This window comes from Plectrocnemia conspersa, unplaced genomic scaffold (genome assembly GCF_051122295.1).
Source record: "Plectrocnemia conspersa isolate PC_06_02 unplaced genomic scaffold, ASM5112229v1 ptg000008l, whole genome shotgun sequence".
Taxonomy (NCBI): Eukaryota; Metazoa; Arthropoda; class Insecta; order Trichoptera; family Polycentropodidae; genus Plectrocnemia; species Plectrocnemia conspersa.
In genome coordinates this window covers 14166520-14185037 of record NW_028277172.1, presented here as the reverse complement: position 1 = coordinate 14185037, position 18518 = coordinate 14166520, and the positions used below count along the sequence as shown (strand labels likewise).

Genomic DNA, 18518 nt, shown 5'->3' with positions numbered 1-18518 from the left:
ATATTTATTAATTGATCGAGCCGATCGCGTAAGAATCGCAACGCTGTTTGCACGACGATGTTATACAATTTCTAATGGTTGCAAAAAATGAGACGTTCGACCTCGAATCGTCGAACTTTTAAAGCGCCGAAGCTTGTTTGATGCTAATATGCAATGTTTGAGTTGATATTTTTTCCTGTAGTAGGTACTAATCGATGATGGCACCGTTTTAATGTGTTTAATTGACAAATTAGTGCTCACATGTGATAAATAATATTTTTGTCATTAAAAGCTAGAAAATTATGAATTCATTTGGATAACATTTTAATGATACTGATAAAATGTTAATTAGTTTGAAACAGTGTCATCTTTTAAATTAAACAAACAAATAACTTTAAAGGAAGCATTGTAAATCTGTCATTTTCAGAAATACTCACGTAGTTAAAAAAAAATATTGAAATATACCAGTAGAATTGATGAAAAGTTTGTACAATGTATAAATATTTGTATAAAAATATTATATTTAATTATTAATGTATTGTAAAAATATATTAAAATATTATGGTAGGACTTTCAATATCGATAAACAGTGATCGGGTAGGATTAAAATATGAATTTACAAGATTTGGATAAGATTATTTTTTTAGTTTATTTCCACCTGTATTTCCTGTATTTTCAACCTTAGCTCTATTTGTTACCAACCTAATAGTTGTTATTAAAAAAAATATTAAAAAAATAATTATTCTTCATATTCATAATTTTCCTAACAAACCACTTCATAAATTATTATAAGTTAACCATATCATTATTTTTCTTAACTTTCATAACATTTTATCATTTTGTTAATAAGAAGATAACTAATATTCTTGAATATAAAGACCACAAGGAAAGAATATGATATATGACATTTTTGACCAAAATGAGTTATAATATCCACTCTTTTAAATAAATATCGCATTGCTTGAAAAGGGCTGTAAAATTACCATTTTAACTAGTAAATGAATAACACGTTAAATGCACTTTTTATTTGGAGTCAAATATATCATTTAAGCTACTTAGTACTATATTTTTGCCATACACGTATTTTAACATTTGACTCTTATGTTTTTATTATTATTATTTTTTGTGAGAAAGAACAGAAATATATTTTTGTTTTATGATTTGATAATTAATTCAGGCATAAATTTATTTACATTAAAACCGAAAGCATGTAATAATAATATTTTAGGTTATGTAATGCTTGCTCTTTATAAAAATATTACATATTATTTCAAAGGAAACATGACTTCTAAAAATGTGCCCAAATACAGAAGATACAGAGTGACTCGGCTCTAGTTTTAGAATTATCAGTCTTCTTTTCAACTATCGAATTAAAATGTATTTAAAAGATGAACATAATGCGTCTATATGTTTGTTTACATTTCAAACATTATCACCACCATAAAACTTTGTATTTTTATTATACATAATACAAATACAGGTAAATTTGTAAATGTTTAAACCACGTCTACCGTTTATGTCAGTTAACATATTCTTGCCTTGAGATAATACAATAAAAACTTAAATAGAATTTGTTCCACAGTAACATCACTACACATATAATACACATACATTTATATCACAACCAAAACATTCACTGAATCAAATTTATTCTTATCAATTAAAATTGTTTATATTTTGAAACTATACTTGATAATATTTTATAGCATTGTTTATACGTGTTTATATCAGTATTAATTAATTACAATCGATTCCTCCCCCACTCGACTAATTCGTTACACCGGGTCGCTCGTTATCAGCGGGTGCAAAAATACAAATTCGCCAGGCGGCGAGTGACAGGAGCGTCGGCCGCGGTTGCCGCGCGTCGACTAAAGAACTGGTTCTTCTTGAAGCAGCTCACCTCAGCTGTTCTTCAGCATTCCAACATAGATCACCGGCTGGCAGCCCTTCAAGGAATGGCTGATGGCTGAACCTTCATCATAATTCATAACGGAATCCCCTTGTCAAACAGACCTCCCAAGATACCAATCGGATCTTATCTATATTGTTATGGATAGATAATGCTCATTCATCGACGATTTGCTTTCGCGGTGATAGATATCGTATAGTTGTAACAACATAGAAAGATAGTTCAGTAGACGGCTAGGTTTGATTACACGGGTCAAAAAATAACTTACTGGTATGAAAGAAGCTGAATACTAAGTAATCGCATTCTTTGACTGTGAACATACAGCTGTTGAACAGTGCAGACATATAACGTATACCAATAAATCGTTTTGAGCATTATTCAGTTTACTTTGTGTATAATTTGGAGTCGACAAATAAAAGCTATATTTGGAAAGTACAAAGTCCAGGAAATATGACTAAAACATTTTATTTTGTGATTCATTTATAACATCCCATTACATATTCATTAAAATAAACCTAAATGCATTTAGAGAGCAAGGGAATAATTTTATTGCTTGCAACGCAATATAAATCTCACCTCTGCTCCCTAATTCAGCACCCAGTGCGCGCAAAATTTCGTTTAAACTAATGGTTAATAATCGAATAGTCTAAGCTTTCGGTAAAAAAAATTTGATGGGTAGTTGTTTTATAAAGAGCATAGTTTAGGACAAATAAAAATGCTAAATATCTGTATTTTGACACATTTTGTCTATTATTAACGCCTGAGAAAATACAAGTTGATAATAAAATTTAGCTGCAGTTCCTTTTTTCGCGCGAAAAAATGTATCACTGAACGTACCTCCATATTAAGAATTGAGGCGAACGTTTTGAACATCTAAAAGGCTTGCTGCAAGTGCGCCCTTGTACCGATGTTTACCATAAGAAGCACACTATCAAGAAAAATTTAATTTTAATATGTAAACAGCAAATTACATAGGTCGTAATTAATTTATAAATAAGTCATCTAAAATAAAGCGATAAAAGTATTATTACATAATACGCTTTTCTACATCTAGCTTAAAAACCCATATAATAGATTCTAATAATTAAGGAACTAAAATGTACTGAAATAAAATTATTATATAAGGCTTTATTAACCCACTAATCTAAAGAATCGGTGACCATGAAACAAAACTTAAATATTATATAAACTAAGATGTTTGAGCACATCTTCACATCATCTTTATGTCCAAAAAGATTAATTAAGACTAATTAAGTTTATTTTACTTTTTACTATTGATATATTATTAGTACTTTTCAATAAAATACTAATTAATATCGATATAATCGATTTAAAACAATAATTCCATTACAGGCACATTTACTTTTTTTCTTTCATATCTGATAAATGAAAAACATATGATACGGACAAAAGTGTGGTTGTAACTTGAATTATGATAGATGCTTCGCTCTGCCGATCACTGCCAATATTGACAATCTAATGAGCGCGAACTGGACAGTGTAATGGCCAATATGTCTTGGAAAAGTTACAATATTGGACATGTAGGTTCTGCACGAGTTATCATAAACCAATGTGTTGCTAGATTATTTAATCGCTCAACAAACAATTCATTTTAAAAACAAATAATCACTGGAGACGATAAAAATTATTGTACAGCAACATTCAATAAAATGGTGTTTAGAAGCTTCTACTTATTTAGTAAGAGACATTCAGAAAATAAAATTACAATGCCTGACTGATCAGAATGTATATTAAATGGTACGAATTATTATGACAGATTATTAAAATTTTTTTTTTCAATTAAAAAAGAAATGTTGATTGATTTGTTAATAAATAAAATATATACTCTACAATTTTTTCGTTAGTGTAATGTGTGTGACAACCACAGGTGTGGCAATAGTCTAATAATTTGACTTGTTTTTATCTGATACATATTTAAATAAACTTTTAGGCAGTGTTTAATATAAGATGGTCAATATTTATAATAAATTTAGTCGTTATTTGACTGATATGGTCAGTATTAAAGCTGTCAGTATAAATAATAAATAATCAGTATTTATAAAGAATAGCCAGTATTTATATTATATGATTTTTATTTTAACCTGAAGCTCAGTTTTATGTTAACAGATGGTCAGCATAATAATACATGGTCATCATCAAGGTGCTTACTTGTTTGGTTGGGCTCGCAACATTGTCAGATGTCGACACAACAAACCAAGCGTGCTCTTCACCACCGCTCTGTCCTTATTCACGCTTCGTTCGTCGCTCTGAATACCTTTGCGTTCTAGATACAGTTAAATAGATTCGTTGAGAGTTATTCATGGGGTGTTCACTGTTCTGACTAACGTTCGCTCGCACCTAACCTATCCAACAGTGTAAGTGCAAGTGAGATATTTAAAAAAAATATTTCTAAAATAAATAAATTATTGCCCATTTATATTTTTAAATATTTTAATATTTTTTTAATTCACATGCTCATCCTATATTTTAATTCTGATCGTCCTGTTTTTATTCTACACCGTATGCTATTTTTATTCTAACCGTTTGATATTTAGTCTGAACCTGAATAATAAAATTCTGACCGAGATATGATTTTTATTCTGACTCAAAGTTGATTAAAATTGTGACTATTCAGTTCTGTTACCATTTAAAAAAAATATTTCTAGTGCTAATAAATATACGTATAAAACTTTCAGATAATGTAAACTGCTTTAATGTAATCTTTGTTGATTTTTTGCTTTTCTATAAAAAAAAACAGAAGGAACGGTGAGTTTATTTATTATTATTTGTGAATAGCGGGACGTGTCGGACATGACTTTTAGCCTTAGGCGTTTGTCGATGGCATTTTCAAGAACAATAAATGAATCATTCATGAGTTGAATTCATTGTTACCCAAATACCAAGAAGTTGTGTGCTTTGTCGACGATTACATTTGAAGACTGCACTAAGTTAAAAATTGTTTTAATTTAAGATGACTACATCTATAATATTTCAGTATATATTCAATATTGTATTTGGTAGCTACTTTCATAATATTAATATCCATTAACTGTATAGGCGAAGACATAATTTACTATATTTTACCGTATCACTATATTATACATATGTACATGAAATGTTCAAAAAGTTTTCGGACTCTTTAAATAATGCTCCATTATAACACCATGTTGTAGTTCAAAGTTGATTTATCAACGTTTTTAAAAATAATTTTACTAATAATAAACAGTGTAATAACACCATTTCTTCACAGCTATATTTTCTTCCTAGCAAGAAAGATACACCGTAATTGGAACACATCAGCAGCTTTATTTAAGCAGTGGTTCACAATAAAATTTGTTATTACTTCTCTTAAATCTTAATACGCATATAATTGACGTATCTTATAAATACCAAGAAACGACTTCATCCAGATTCATCAATACTTTCACCCAGTTGAAGACCAAAAGTGACATTTTTAGAATCAATCGTTAAAACTTCACACCTTATTTGTATCGCAAAAATATTGACACAATTATTCTGCGTTTTTCTTTAGTATATCTTTCCATTATTTATCCTAGCATATTTTACACCCATCTGCTTCACAACTATAGTAAAAATTCAATGGCATTAGTTACCATTCGCAAAAATAGCTGCCATTTTATATTAAAACTAACATAGCAAAACACAAACCTCTTATGGAATGTCTATAAGGCGACTCCTGCAAAATAACGTCCGCTATTGAGTAGCAGGAGAAACATACATGAAAGGCGCTTCGAAAAGCGTAAGTTAGTTAAAAAATTAGCCCCAAAAGAATATCAAGTCAGTTAGTTTTTTAAACAATCATGCTTTTAGTTATAATGTTTACGTGAGCAGTGATAACGAACCGCAGGTGCCCGTATCCGCCGGCACATTTTGTCGGCCAACGTTTTAACCTTGTTAAAATAAACAATCAGCATGAAACATGACGATTCAGCGGCTTTCACTGATCCGAGGGAACGGCGAGCGTTCAAAGATAAAGAGAAGGGAGTCTGAGGTCTGACCCGCTTATCATCTCGGTCTTCTATGAAATTCAAAATCAGCTCTGTCGTGAGATCGATGATTGGATAAAGAGTGCTTTCACGTGACCAACCGTATGAGTGACAGTCTGAAAAGCAAAAAAGTCTTCAAGCTCGATCAGCAACGAATGAATAAACACAAATGTATTAAGGAAAAGTGAAATCAATCAAGGGAGTAAATAAAATGAATCGACTTAATTGATTGCTGGATAATAATACCCTTCACTTCACTCGTTTTGCTCATCTCGTGGTTGATCGTTATGGTCCTGAATCCAATTAAAAGATCTCTTTTAAGTTAATAGAATGTAATATCATTTACAAATCTTGAGCTCACTTGACTCCGCAATATTTACTAACACAATAAACTAACAGTATAAATCGGTGAATCCTGAACGGACTCTAGTGTATTTTATAATTCCATCGTATCTATCGAATCAGAATTATTGATTATTATATAATTATACGACCGATCATCACAAATTAGTTTTTCCCGATTTTCCTAATCTCACAAATAAATATCGTTATGAAAAATTAAAATTTAATCCAGCTAGTTCGTGCATAGTGACATCTTATATTTTTTGCATTTATGTACTAAGGAAAACTTGAAATATTAGCTTCCTTCTATAGACTTTAAATAAACCAGACTCGCATCTAAGTAGAGCTTTCAACACAGACAATCCTTCGAAAGTCAAAATAAACAGCCGCTCCAACTTCGATCGCCATCTCTGGTTCAGCCAAGCAGTCAACTTGAATCCCAAAGAGTTAAACAAAATCTTCGAGACGACTTTAAAACTCTTACGACGCAGCAACACAGTACGTAACTATACCTATCATAATTTAAATTTATTATACAAAGTGATCGGTCATATGTCAACTGTTGTAAATTAAAAATAATTAACAAAACCTTATTATTTTTTGCGCCATTATTTGGCCAAAATATTTATAGCTTTTTTCTTTATGTTTGTAAATGGACGTTGTTGATTTTTTATGTTAAAAAATGTAAGCACTACTTTATATAACTAGTGTCGTATGAAAACTTGACGTTAAAATTTAAATTATTGCTAATAAAATATAGAAATGCGAAACAAATTTTAAACTTGACTCGAATGGGTGAACATAAAAGAGAAAAGTGAACGTCCCGATCGAAAATTAACGATTGCAATTGATTACGGTCGCAATATAATACGTTAAGACCAAATGGCTTCTTCGAAGATTAAGGTCAATAATGGTGGACAATGATAACGCGATAGCAATCGCAAAAAATGAAATTGCCGATCAACGTTACATTATCAAAAGTTTTAACCTTTTTAAAAAGATTAATTTAAATAAATTATGTAAACACAAAAATAACTTAATGTTATTTTTATTACGAATCATTTATTTATTTCAAACAAGAACGTCGTTATAGCAAAAACGTTAAAAAATCAATTAGTTCAAACAGTAAATTATTCAAATTAAATTTAAATATAATATATGCTGTGGGCTTAGAAAGAAGCTGTTAGAACGCAAATATATTTTTTTTTGGATTTTTATTAATGATGAGATGATTAATCTGAATCGGAATCGGAAATATAGGAACTGTTTAGGTTTCGGAATCGACATCATATATTGAAATCGACGAAAAATATATTGTTCTAAAAAATAAAAGATTATGAAAATCCCAATTGCTTGTAAAATTCCAACAACGATGAATTTCCGAAAAAATGTCTATCGACCCCGCCCTCTTCGGTTTAAAGTGAACGACTTAGTGTTGGAGGTTATATTTATTTGCCTAAAAGAAATCGGTTGAAAGGCGAAACTGGAAAGTAAATAATGTTTTTGCATTCAAATTTAAGAATTTTAGGACTGAAATATAAATTGCTGAAGTATGAATTTAAGGCATTAAAATGGGGTGTAGCACAAAAAAGGTTGGGAAACTTTGGTTTGAACTTTTACACTAGTAATGTCCTACTATATTTTATAAGCTTTTGTGTAAATTATTATACAAAGTAATACATATACTTTGTTCAACCACTTAACTCACATTTTTTTATTAATTTTTGATAAAAAATATTTTTTGTTTTGTATATAATTAAAATTTATTTTTGTTATTCATTTAAATTCATTACTTTCGGTAATAGTAGTAAAAATAATAAATTTTATATTCGTCATTTTTACATTGTACGAATTAGAATCAGAATCGGGAAGTTTAAAGAAGTATCGGGAATTGTATTGGAATCGGTAAAAAATTTAGAATCGTCTCATCACTAATTTTTATGTAAAACAACTGTTGAATAAAATTTGAATATTGTTATAACTTGTATAATATATAGTGGTACCTCAGTTTTCGTTGACTTCAGTTATCCTCGGTATCGGTTTTCATCGATTTTTTCCACGAAAATTTTGTCTCGGTTTTCGTTGGTTGCCTCGGATTTCGTCGACGTACGCAACCCACGCGCTGCGCAGTGTTGCGTTGTTTTTTGTGTGAGCATCTAGCCCGCCCGTCTAGCCAAACAATTACTTGCCAGTGCTAGTGTTTTTGCGCTTTTTTTATTGATATGTATAATACATACCAGTGGCGTAGCTAGGGTATGTGCCGCCCAAGGCGATCCTTAAAATTGCCGCCCCCCCCTCATACATTTTTTGCAAGGTGATAAAATCAGCATTTCTTAAAATAACAAATTAGTTATTATTTAGCTCTTGTTATTCATGGATTTATATATGTTTTAGTGCATTCATCGCGAATATGCCGCCCCCAAGCAAGTGCCACCCGGGGCGGCCCGACCCCCCATAGCTACGCCACTGATACATACCACAAATAATTGCCTCGGTTTTGGATTTCAACGATCGTTTTCGGACGGATTATCGACGCAAACCGAGGTACCACCATACATTGCTAGATAATGCTTATGACAGTATGTTATTAATTTAAAAATTGTGTTGTTTACTATAAAATATTTTTGCTTTTGAATACTTTTCTACAGACATCAGAATTTAATTATTTTTTAACGTTAATTTTAAATGTGTTTGGAATAATAAAAAAAAATTTCACTTGTAAAACATGCTATTAATTACATATTGACCGCTATCCAGACATTTCTAACATAAATACAACGTGAATCAGAAGTCAAAAACAGAGCATAACGGGTTGCCAGCACATGAAAAACTAATTCCTCAAACATTTATTTTTTTAATATAATTTTTATTTTTCAACCTATTTTATTTATATTTGATTTTAACGAGCTATTATAAACTGAGGATCTTATGATGATACACTAATCAAAAGTAGGTACTTATATTTTATGTACATAGAAGAAATCAGTAAATCAATTTAACAAATAGCTATAAGATTTACATCTTTCTCGGAAGTTTATGATTTTTTCTCATTTTTTCGCATGCTGGCACAATGATAACATCAAAGATCGAACTAAATACACACGAATGCAAAGTTTCGAGCTCAAACAACCCGACCAAATTGTCCCGCCAATGTGTAATTTTTTCACACGCTGTTTACCCATGCGGTTTCGGGTGTCATACAATGACACCCGAGAAACCTACCTTTTCTTTCGAACTGGTGGTTCGTGTTTTTAATTTTAAAAATGAATCGGAAAGACAAGAGATGTCTCTCAAACATTCTAAAATAAAACCTTGAAATAAATCCATAGTTAATTTATTAATTACGAGGGAATTCGGCGCCATATGGCGCACTGCGGCGTGTGGGACACAGCTACGTTCCGCGCCATATGACGCTTGCGACGTAGACATTTAAAAAAAAAAATTTTACTCGTTAATTTAATAAAAGAAGGGAAAATACTGTAGTTGTTAACTATGTTTTACTAAATAAATTCGAATATTCTCATTTTAGCACACATGAAAACATTTTAGTATTTCAAGTTTTTGTAAATTTACTTGTTTTTATTACAAATACAGTAGAGGCTTGGGTGCCAATAATTAATTGTACTCTGTAAAAAATATAAAAATAGGGAAGAGATCCTATTTTTACAATCAGTAACAAACCCCCAAATTGTAAACCTTTACACATAAATACTCTTACTTTGTCCGAATATTGTATTTACATAATACCGATATGTTCAAACGTCGATACTTTTCCAGTCTCAACGGATGCAAAAATGTAATTATTTTTTTATAATATTCAATTTAAATTGTATGCAATTATCAGAAAGCGTGATTACCGTAATTATTCATATTCTATACTAGATTTCCATTTTAAATAAATTTACACGTTCTGATTTGTCACGTCTTTTAGCAATATTTGGGATAATACCTTTAATATAATTAAAAATTGATAGCTAACAGTAAAACATATTTATTTGTAAATTAATATTTGCGTTATTGTTTTAGTGTTATACTTTATCGCTAAATTTTAAAAGTAGACACATTTAAGTAACTTTAATATAAATTTTGACAAGCTATATAGAATAATTTTAATTTACCAAATATTATTTTTTCAATATAATAATCGTAAACATAATTGCCTATTATTTTGGTTACGTAATTATCTGGGTCAGTTTGCATGCACTTACTTATTAATTATTTTAATTTTATATTGATTAATAATAAATAATTGTTGTTAAAAATATTTTCAATACAAAATAATTATGTTCATGTTTATTTTGAGTGTATCGTTTTTTCTTATTTAAATTTAAATAAATTACGTATCCGTACTAGCATTTTTTAAGCCGTCAGAACTGATTTTCCTGATTGAAGATTAAATGCACGCATATTATCCTGTTAGGGCCAAAATGCTTAGCATTACCTGTCAGTTTAAACGTCATTTTTACGATTTGTATACATGTCGTTTATAAAATATATTAAAACAGGTGTGAACTTATTAATCAATTTTACTATTTATAAATAAACAACATAACCAAAAAATACCAAATTTTGTAGAACCAGTGGAAATAAGTCTGGATACAAATATTAAAAATCATGATTATACAATTGAGGTAAAGCAAATTAATATAAAATTAAAAATAAAACATTAAAACAATATAATATATTTCAGAATGTACCCGTTAAGAATGAATATGATAGCAATAACGAGAATATTGGCAGCAAATATGACATGATAGAAATAGGTTATATACTTTTTTCATATTTCTACTTTAAAAAGCTCAATAACATTTATAATACAGTGTGATATTTGTTTTACGCTATCAATTTATAATACCGAATGGCATAAATCTAAGTCTCAATACTATTTATGTTTTCAGAAACGCATGATGTTAAAGATTCTCACACAAGTCCTGACAACATGGATGTTTTATCATTTCAACGTTTAAATGATATTTCAGTTTCGTTTAAAAAGAGTCCAGTCTTAAACTACACCGAGAAATCTAATTTGGACATAAATTTTAAATCTAACAAGTGTAAAAAAATATTCACCGTTAATCTGTCAGAGCATGTCGAACCTTACGATTTTGGATGTCACAAGTGTGAAAAAAAATTTAAAATTAAAAATAATTTAACGAGACATATGTACATTCATAGGGATTCTTGTGATTTTCAATGTAGTGAGTGTGAAAAAAAATTTAAAACGAAAAATATGCTTTCTAAACATGTACATATTCATAATCGTTCATTTGACTTTGAATGTAGCTTATGTAAGAAATTATTTAAAGTGAAGCGTAATCTGTTCGCCCATATGAAGAAAATGCATATCAAATCTGATGTTGCAAAATGTAGTGCTTTTAAAAAAATCAAATGCAATCTGTCAGATGAAATGAAGACAGCACCTGTCGATAGTACTAACTTTAAATGTGATATATGTAAAAAAATATTCAAAGTTGAACGTAATATGTTAGCTCATATCAACACTGTACATATTGACTCTAAAGAGTTTGAATGTGATAAGTGTGGGAAGAAATTTAAAGTAAAAAGTAACTTTACAAAACACATGTACATTCATAGAGATTCTTACGACTTTGAATGTGGTGTATGTGAAAAAAAATTTAAAAGTAAGAATATGTTATTAAAACATATGTATATTCATAATTATGCTTATGACTTTGAATGTAACATTTGTAAAAAAGTTTTTAATGTTAAACGTAATTTATTAACTCATATGAACACAGCGCATGTAGGTTCTTCTGATTTTGAATGTAACCTTTGTGGAAAGAGATTTAAAACACAGTTTTGGCTTTTGCAACATATGAGTAAACATAGTGGTTCTTATGGCTTTGAATGTGACATGTGTGGAAAAATATTTAAAAATAGGCGAAGGGTATTGTATCACATCAGGACAATACATGACAAAACTTATTATTTTGAATGTGCCAAGTGTGGTAAAAGATTTAAGAAAAAGCAAAGTGTATCTAGTCACATGACCCTTCATTGCTATCTTAGGCATCTACCGTAAAGGTTGAGAGTATATGGGATTGATTATTTCCCTTTCTTTAATGTGCAAGCGAGAAATTCAACAACACTCATATTTCTCGGAGCTTTGATAATTTCAAAATAGCTTAACTAGATTGATAGCCATGGATTGGAATGTCATATATTCATAAATGATTACTTCTATGATTGATATCACGTGTGGGAAGTATTAAATACTAAAAATAATATATTATTTAATATGTGACATTATGAACTCGTCAGTGCCAAAACGTATATTAAAACACTATTAATATAAAACCGACAAAAATAGAAAGACCGCAAGGCAAGAAAATGTTAACAGACATAAACATAGATAAAATGTCACGTATTTTTGTTAATCCATAATTAAAATTTTATATTGTGTATGGTAATTAATATTCTATATATGATATAAATCAAATGGATATGTATTTTCTTACATAATATACATTTTTCACGAGAAAACTACAGTTTATACAATGATATTAAGTCATTGAACATGTTTAAATTGAAAATACTATATTCTATATATTGTCTTTTATTAAAGACATGCATGACATAACCAAAAATATTCTTATCATATTTTTTATTTAAATGTAAACTAATTCATGTCTTTATATAATAATTCACTCACAGATTTACAGAAAAGTACATTTAAATTAAACTAAATGCTAAAACACCATTATTGCAAGAACATGGTAACTATGTATTTAGTTTAACAATTTTTTTATAAATTATACATTTGCCTCTTACGTAAAAGTGATTTTTGCGTTTCTTGCTCACTGGATCTTATAGTTCTTTTTACCCAATGCTATTCGCATTTAAAGAACATAAATCATAATCTAGTTAATATTAGAACAGATTTTCGACAAAAATGTCAGTTAATATGCTTTTGCTTTGAGGTCCTAATAAAGGTATTAATTTAGATGTTATGTAATATTGTGGTATTGTAAAGAGTAGCCTGAAGGATATAATGCTAGAAGCCAAAGCATTTCTATCAGTTTCGCTCATTTAAATGATGTCCTTGTAAGGATAACAATCAATATGAATGTATTACGCATGATATTGAATAAAAAACTATATATAACTATAAATGAGTGTTTAAATCAACATCCTCACACAACCGCAAACTGCAGAATTCCGAAAAAATCCTACATACACCCTCTAAAAAATCTAAATGAAATATTGCACGGTTTCTCTTCAAAACCCTGCTAAAAACATAGTTACCGTTTCCCTGATATGAATAGGTATTATATTGAATGCCAACAATTCCAAAATTTGCTTAGTAGTTTTTCAGTGCCAGTGACATGACAATAGAAAACCTACAATACATCTGTTTGCTGTAAAAATAACGTCTCTATTCGAGCAGGTACGAATTTTACTGTTGCCACACCTACATAACCCAAAACAAATACATCGTTTGAGTAGTCTATGTTAAGAATAATCTAATAAGATATCTGTCAGATAAAGACAAAAAATTCATTACCACCCCAAATCACCCGGATTGGTCAATGGTTTGAAAGAGAGAAGGGACATTGATCTCCTCTCTTTTTTCGTATCGAATATGCCGTAATGCTGCTATATACATTCACTTTAATTCAGTTTAATACTAGCATCGGAATTTTACAACTTCGCTTTCAAATACACAAGAATTCAGCCCGTACTCACCGCCATGAATCCCCAAGAGCTTAACTCAATCTTCGAGACGACTTCAAGACTTACTATGCACCAATGCAATGAAAAAAAACAGCACGTATTTTTCAAATTTTGAGGCCAAGGGGTGCGACTACACCTAAAATAGGCGCCGAAAAAGCTGGTAACAGTATATTTTATAAGCATATATACATATATGGAAATCTAGCTGCCGTTATCCGCTGTTGGAGTCGAAATGGCATGTTTTAGAAATCGGAGAATCTTCACTGGGACGTCGGCTGTGATCTGTCGATGATGAAGCTGAACGAACCGCTGATGTGTCTTGTGCTGTGACTCCTCGGGGTTGAGTCTTTGGAGCGTCTTACTCCATCTTCCTCTCTCTCTCTCTCTCTCTCTCTCTGTCTATCTGCATCATGTGATCAAGTGTCAAATCTTTTATATTACTGGTTCGAGACAACTCGCAATGAGATGAATCGCAGATGAGGATGTTTACTGTGTACACACACCCCCACGAAATGTGTTCGTTTTAAAAGTTAAACTGCCAGACGGCCACCTTCGGCGATCGTTAACAAAGGGGCAGAAAAATCAATACCCTTTTATCCATGGCAGAACACGTTGTTTTTCACACAAAGGGTAGTTTTCCAGTACTTACGAATACTTACGAGTAATAAACGTCTCGGGACGGATGTGCTAATAGGTGATCAACATGTTATTTATCAATCAAATTAAAATCATAAGAAATTTATTTTATTTTAAATCACAAATTAAATTATAATTTTCTTTTTTTTGATGTTGTAAAACGGTTTAAGATTTTTTCAGGATTTTCCAATGAATGTGTAATAAAGCCAAAATGTAGTTCTAAAGAATGCGTAATAAAGCCTAAATTTTTCCATTTTACAATGAATGTGTAATAAACTCACAACCAATAAACTTTCTTTACTCATTCAATGTCCTAGTCGTAACGTGGAAAAACTTTCCACTTTCTGCGGTATGCGACACTGGTTAGCAAACTTAATAAAATTTTACAAATTAGAATATAAGACTCCATCACATATCTTATAAATATTTATAAATCTATTCGTATTCTTACTCACAATATTATTGTATCAAATACATTTTTTTCCACATTTTAACCTCAGATATAAAAAATGATTCAGGATTCAAACCTTCATTCAATCCAATTAGAAATGAATTGTATTTTATCCATAATTTAGATAATGACAAATTTAAATCATCTTTAGTATTTATTAGAATTTCTGTGCATAATATGTGCAACATACAAGCATTTATTGTATCTTCGATAAAACGTGATTTTATATCTGCAACTATCTCATTCAACAACGGAATAAAAATATTTTAAATATTATATATAAGTTCACCTCTAATTCTTTTGCTAATTTAGAAGTTTTCCCCACATATCTCTGAATTCAACATCTGTATTATCTCTTTTTAATTTTAGCACTGTGAGGGATTAATGATATTACCAGCTGAAATTAGATTTATATGTTTTTTTTTTAATAAATTACTTAATATGACTGGCATCTAAGTGATACCAAAAATTCAGTCTATGTAAGATAATTAATAAGAAGATGAGCTTTTGTGAAAGATATGCTATCCTTTTAGATTTAAATATATTCCAATGTTTTTATTATGAAAACAATATTATTTTAAAAAAATACCGAAGTGCATATTTTTCTACCCAGTAAGTATCGCATAATCTAAGCATGAAAGAGAGCAATAACTTATTTTATTACTCCAAAAGGATTTCGCGCACACTGTACCCATACACATTTAAACAATGAAAGATTAAATGCATGCTTGAAACAGGGTATCCTAGCTGCATATGGAGCAGATTTTTTAATTTGAGTTACAGCACCTCGCAACTCGGACACCATGACATTACATGTATCGATACAAATGCCAACACTCACTATATTTATTTTATTCTTTTTCAAAATGACTCATAATTTTATCCCATCAATTTTAGGTTTATATTCTGATTTAAATTCCACACGATCTCTGTAAGTCCAAAAATCCTCTCTGATTTCAATCTTGTAAACATACCGAATTTTAACACTCATTTGAGATATTGTGGATATTACAGTTGTTTTATCAAATATTACATAATAATATTTAGATTCGACCATAAATTCTTTAACTTTTCCTCACCACAACAATTAATAATACTATTTTAGGTTGTTTTAGATATACATATATGTTGTATTAGCAGATGCAGATTTAAGACAATTTTAGAGAATTTTATTTCCTCCTCGAATCCTTATTTTTAAAATCTCCCAAAAAATTTTTCCATTAATTATATTCTCATTAAGTGTATATATTAAATACAATTCCAACATCTCTATGACCTCTAGAAACTATTTTTTTGTTTTTTAATTGTTATAATCAGGGCGGTGAAGGATGAAGAATGTAGAATAAGCTCCATTTATTTTAAAATATATAAAAATTCTTAATATGCATTTTCTAATGTCTTTCCTTCTATGTTACAGGTTCTTATACCGCATAATTCAACCACTGGTTTTACCCTAAAAATGAATAATGTAAGATAATGCTTTTGACAAAATGTTTTTTGTATGTAGATAATCTGTCCTCAACCGGTCACTGTGTAATGACTGCTTCGAGTGATTTCCACATTCATAATGTTCATATATAGATACCACATCTTAGGACTCCTGTACAAAGTGATGGAACAAATAACTTGACATGAGAGGAATTCCAACAGTGTATGTGCACGCCATTAAAATATTTTTTGTGGTGGTAGATACAAAAAAATATTTTTATGGCGTAACACAAGAATAAACTACTAATAAAACAAAATTAAATATTTTTTCTTTATATAAAATAATAATAAATAACATATTTTTTGTTATAATGTAACCTTTCTAATCTTTGATATAGTATGTATTGTAGGTTATTAGAATCTTTATTGATTCAATTATAGTTTAATTCTGTATACATAAATTCAGATTATGACTATGAGTATTCAAATGTTGTCTTAAATTCTGTCTAGTTCTAAATGACTTTTCACATTTATCACAATAAAAATCATTAGAATCCTTATGAATATACATATGCTTTATCAGGCTGCTTTTAGTTCTCGATATTTTTCCACATTTGTCACATTCGAATGTGGTAATACTATGCACATTCATAAAATGTTGTTTCAAGTTCCATTTAGTTCTAAATATCTTTTCACAATCTCCACATTTAAAGTCATAAGAATTATTATGAAAACGTTCAATATGAGTTGCAAGATTCGATTTTAAGTTGAATTCTTTTTCACAAGAGTCGCACACAAACACCTTACCGGTATGAATACGGTATGTGTGTGATCTGAGAGATGAAATACTCCTGAAAGCCTTTCCACATTTGTCACAATCAAAACTATACAAATAATTATTGTGACTAGATGTGATATGACCTAAAAGACCCTTTTTAGTTTTAAATGTTTTTTTACAAGAGTCGCATTCGATGACATTATTCAAATGAATATTCATATGTCTTCTCAAATCTGATCTATTTTTGAATTTCTTTCCACACGTTTCACATTTAAAGTCATAAGCATTTCGATGAGTGCGTCTAATATGAGTTAAAAGATATGATTTTAATTTAAATGCTTTTCCACAAACACCACAATCGAATGTGTCATTCATATGAACATTCATATGCTGCTTCAAGATCCATTTAGCTTTAAATGTCTTTATACATTTATCACATTTAAAATCGTCAGAATTCTTATGAACATCCATATGGGTTTTCAAGCAATCTTTAGATTTGAATACTTTTTCACACTTTCCACATGAAAAATTTGAATCATGATGAATGTTTCGTTTGTGCGCTAAGAGGTATTTTTTAGTTTTGAATACTTTTCCGCATCTATCACAATCAAAATTTAATACAAGTAATGCATTAAGCTTGTTGGGCTTGTGCAATGGTTCCGCAAGGATCGGTTCAATTTTACATGCTTTTGCACGTCCTTCAAGTATATGTTTGATATCAGGTGTTTCTAAAAAATATACGAACATAAATCGATTAATAAAATATCGTAAAATAGAATCTAATAATAACAATTTTAACCTATTTCAAGAAGATCATCTGCTTCGGCAATATTAATTTTATTATTACCATCAAATTCTATCTTTACATGTTCAAGCTGAAAATATAGACATACATATATATTTAAATCGTTTTTGATTTTCTATTATCTACAACCATATCTACCTTGATCGCTTTATGATAGTTCAATGTTTCATCTATATTTTCATCATCTGGCTCTTTAACATAATGTAAAATGTATATAATTATTATGTACAATATCGTAAATATAAAACTGATTGTATATTAACTTCGTACCCGTTTTAATAATTTGTGAAAATGACATCATAACAATTAGTGACGTCACTTGTTATAACGTTATTTTTGTAAAAATGGGAATTACTAAAGAAAAGAAACAGCCTAGCCTATATTGCACATGTCATATTAAACGTCAAACTTTTAAGAAACTTGGTCTAAGCACTATATTGATCCGTCCATATCATATATATATATATATATATATATATATATATATA

The 18518-nt window shown here is 29.6% G+C and overlaps 2 protein-coding genes and 1 long non-coding RNA gene across 4 annotated transcripts in view; 1 reads left to right on the top strand and 2 right to left on the bottom strand.

Moving 5' to 3' along the window:
* The window catches only part of Cen (cerebellar degeneration-related protein 2-like), a 65097-nt gene extending 63248 nt beyond the window's left edge, over nt 1-1849 (bottom strand). The window contains exon 1 of one of the 2 annotated variants that reach the window (XM_088190593.1): nt 1698-1849. The gene's annotated coding sequence lies outside the window, so the exon portion shown is untranslated. The remainder of the gene's footprint in view (nt 1-1697) is intronic. The other variant, XM_088190592.1, reaches the window with a different exon arrangement.
* An 8812-nt stretch (nt 1850-10661) lies between these two features.
* On the top strand, nt 10662-13370 carry LOC148233086 (uncharacterized). The gene is made up of 4 exons (XR_015810374.1): nt 10662-10742; nt 10813-10868; nt 10928-11000; nt 11136-13370. It is a non-coding gene; the product is annotated as an uncharacterized LOC148233086 (long non-coding RNA).
* Nucleotides 13371-16851: 3481 nt separating this feature from the next.
* On the bottom strand, nt 16852-18461 carry LOC148233085 (uncharacterized). Its single transcript, XM_088189269.1, has 4 exons — nt 18301-18461; nt 18169-18221; nt 18025-18100; nt 16852-17953 (listed from the first exon to the last, which is right to left on the bottom strand). Exons 1-4 carry the CDS (start codon nt 18329-18331, stop codon nt 16890-16892), a joined length of 1224 nt encoding a protein of 407 aa, XP_088045395.1. The 5' UTR covers nt 18332-18461; the 3' UTR covers nt 16852-16889.
* Between the last annotated feature and the right edge of the window lie 57 nt (nt 18462-18518).

Coding starts and splice junctions, on each gene's coding strand:
- LOC148233085 (XM_088189269.1), bottom strand. CDS start 18,331: ATGATGTCATTTTCACAAATTATTAAAACGG. Junction 18,222..18,300: donor TTCACAAATTATTAAAACGG/GTACGAAGTTAA, acceptor ATTATGTTAAAG/AGCCAGATGATGAAAATATA. Junction 18,101..18,168: donor ACTATCATAAAGCGATCAAG/GTAGATATGGTT, acceptor CTATATTTTCAG/CTTGAACATGTAAAGATAGA.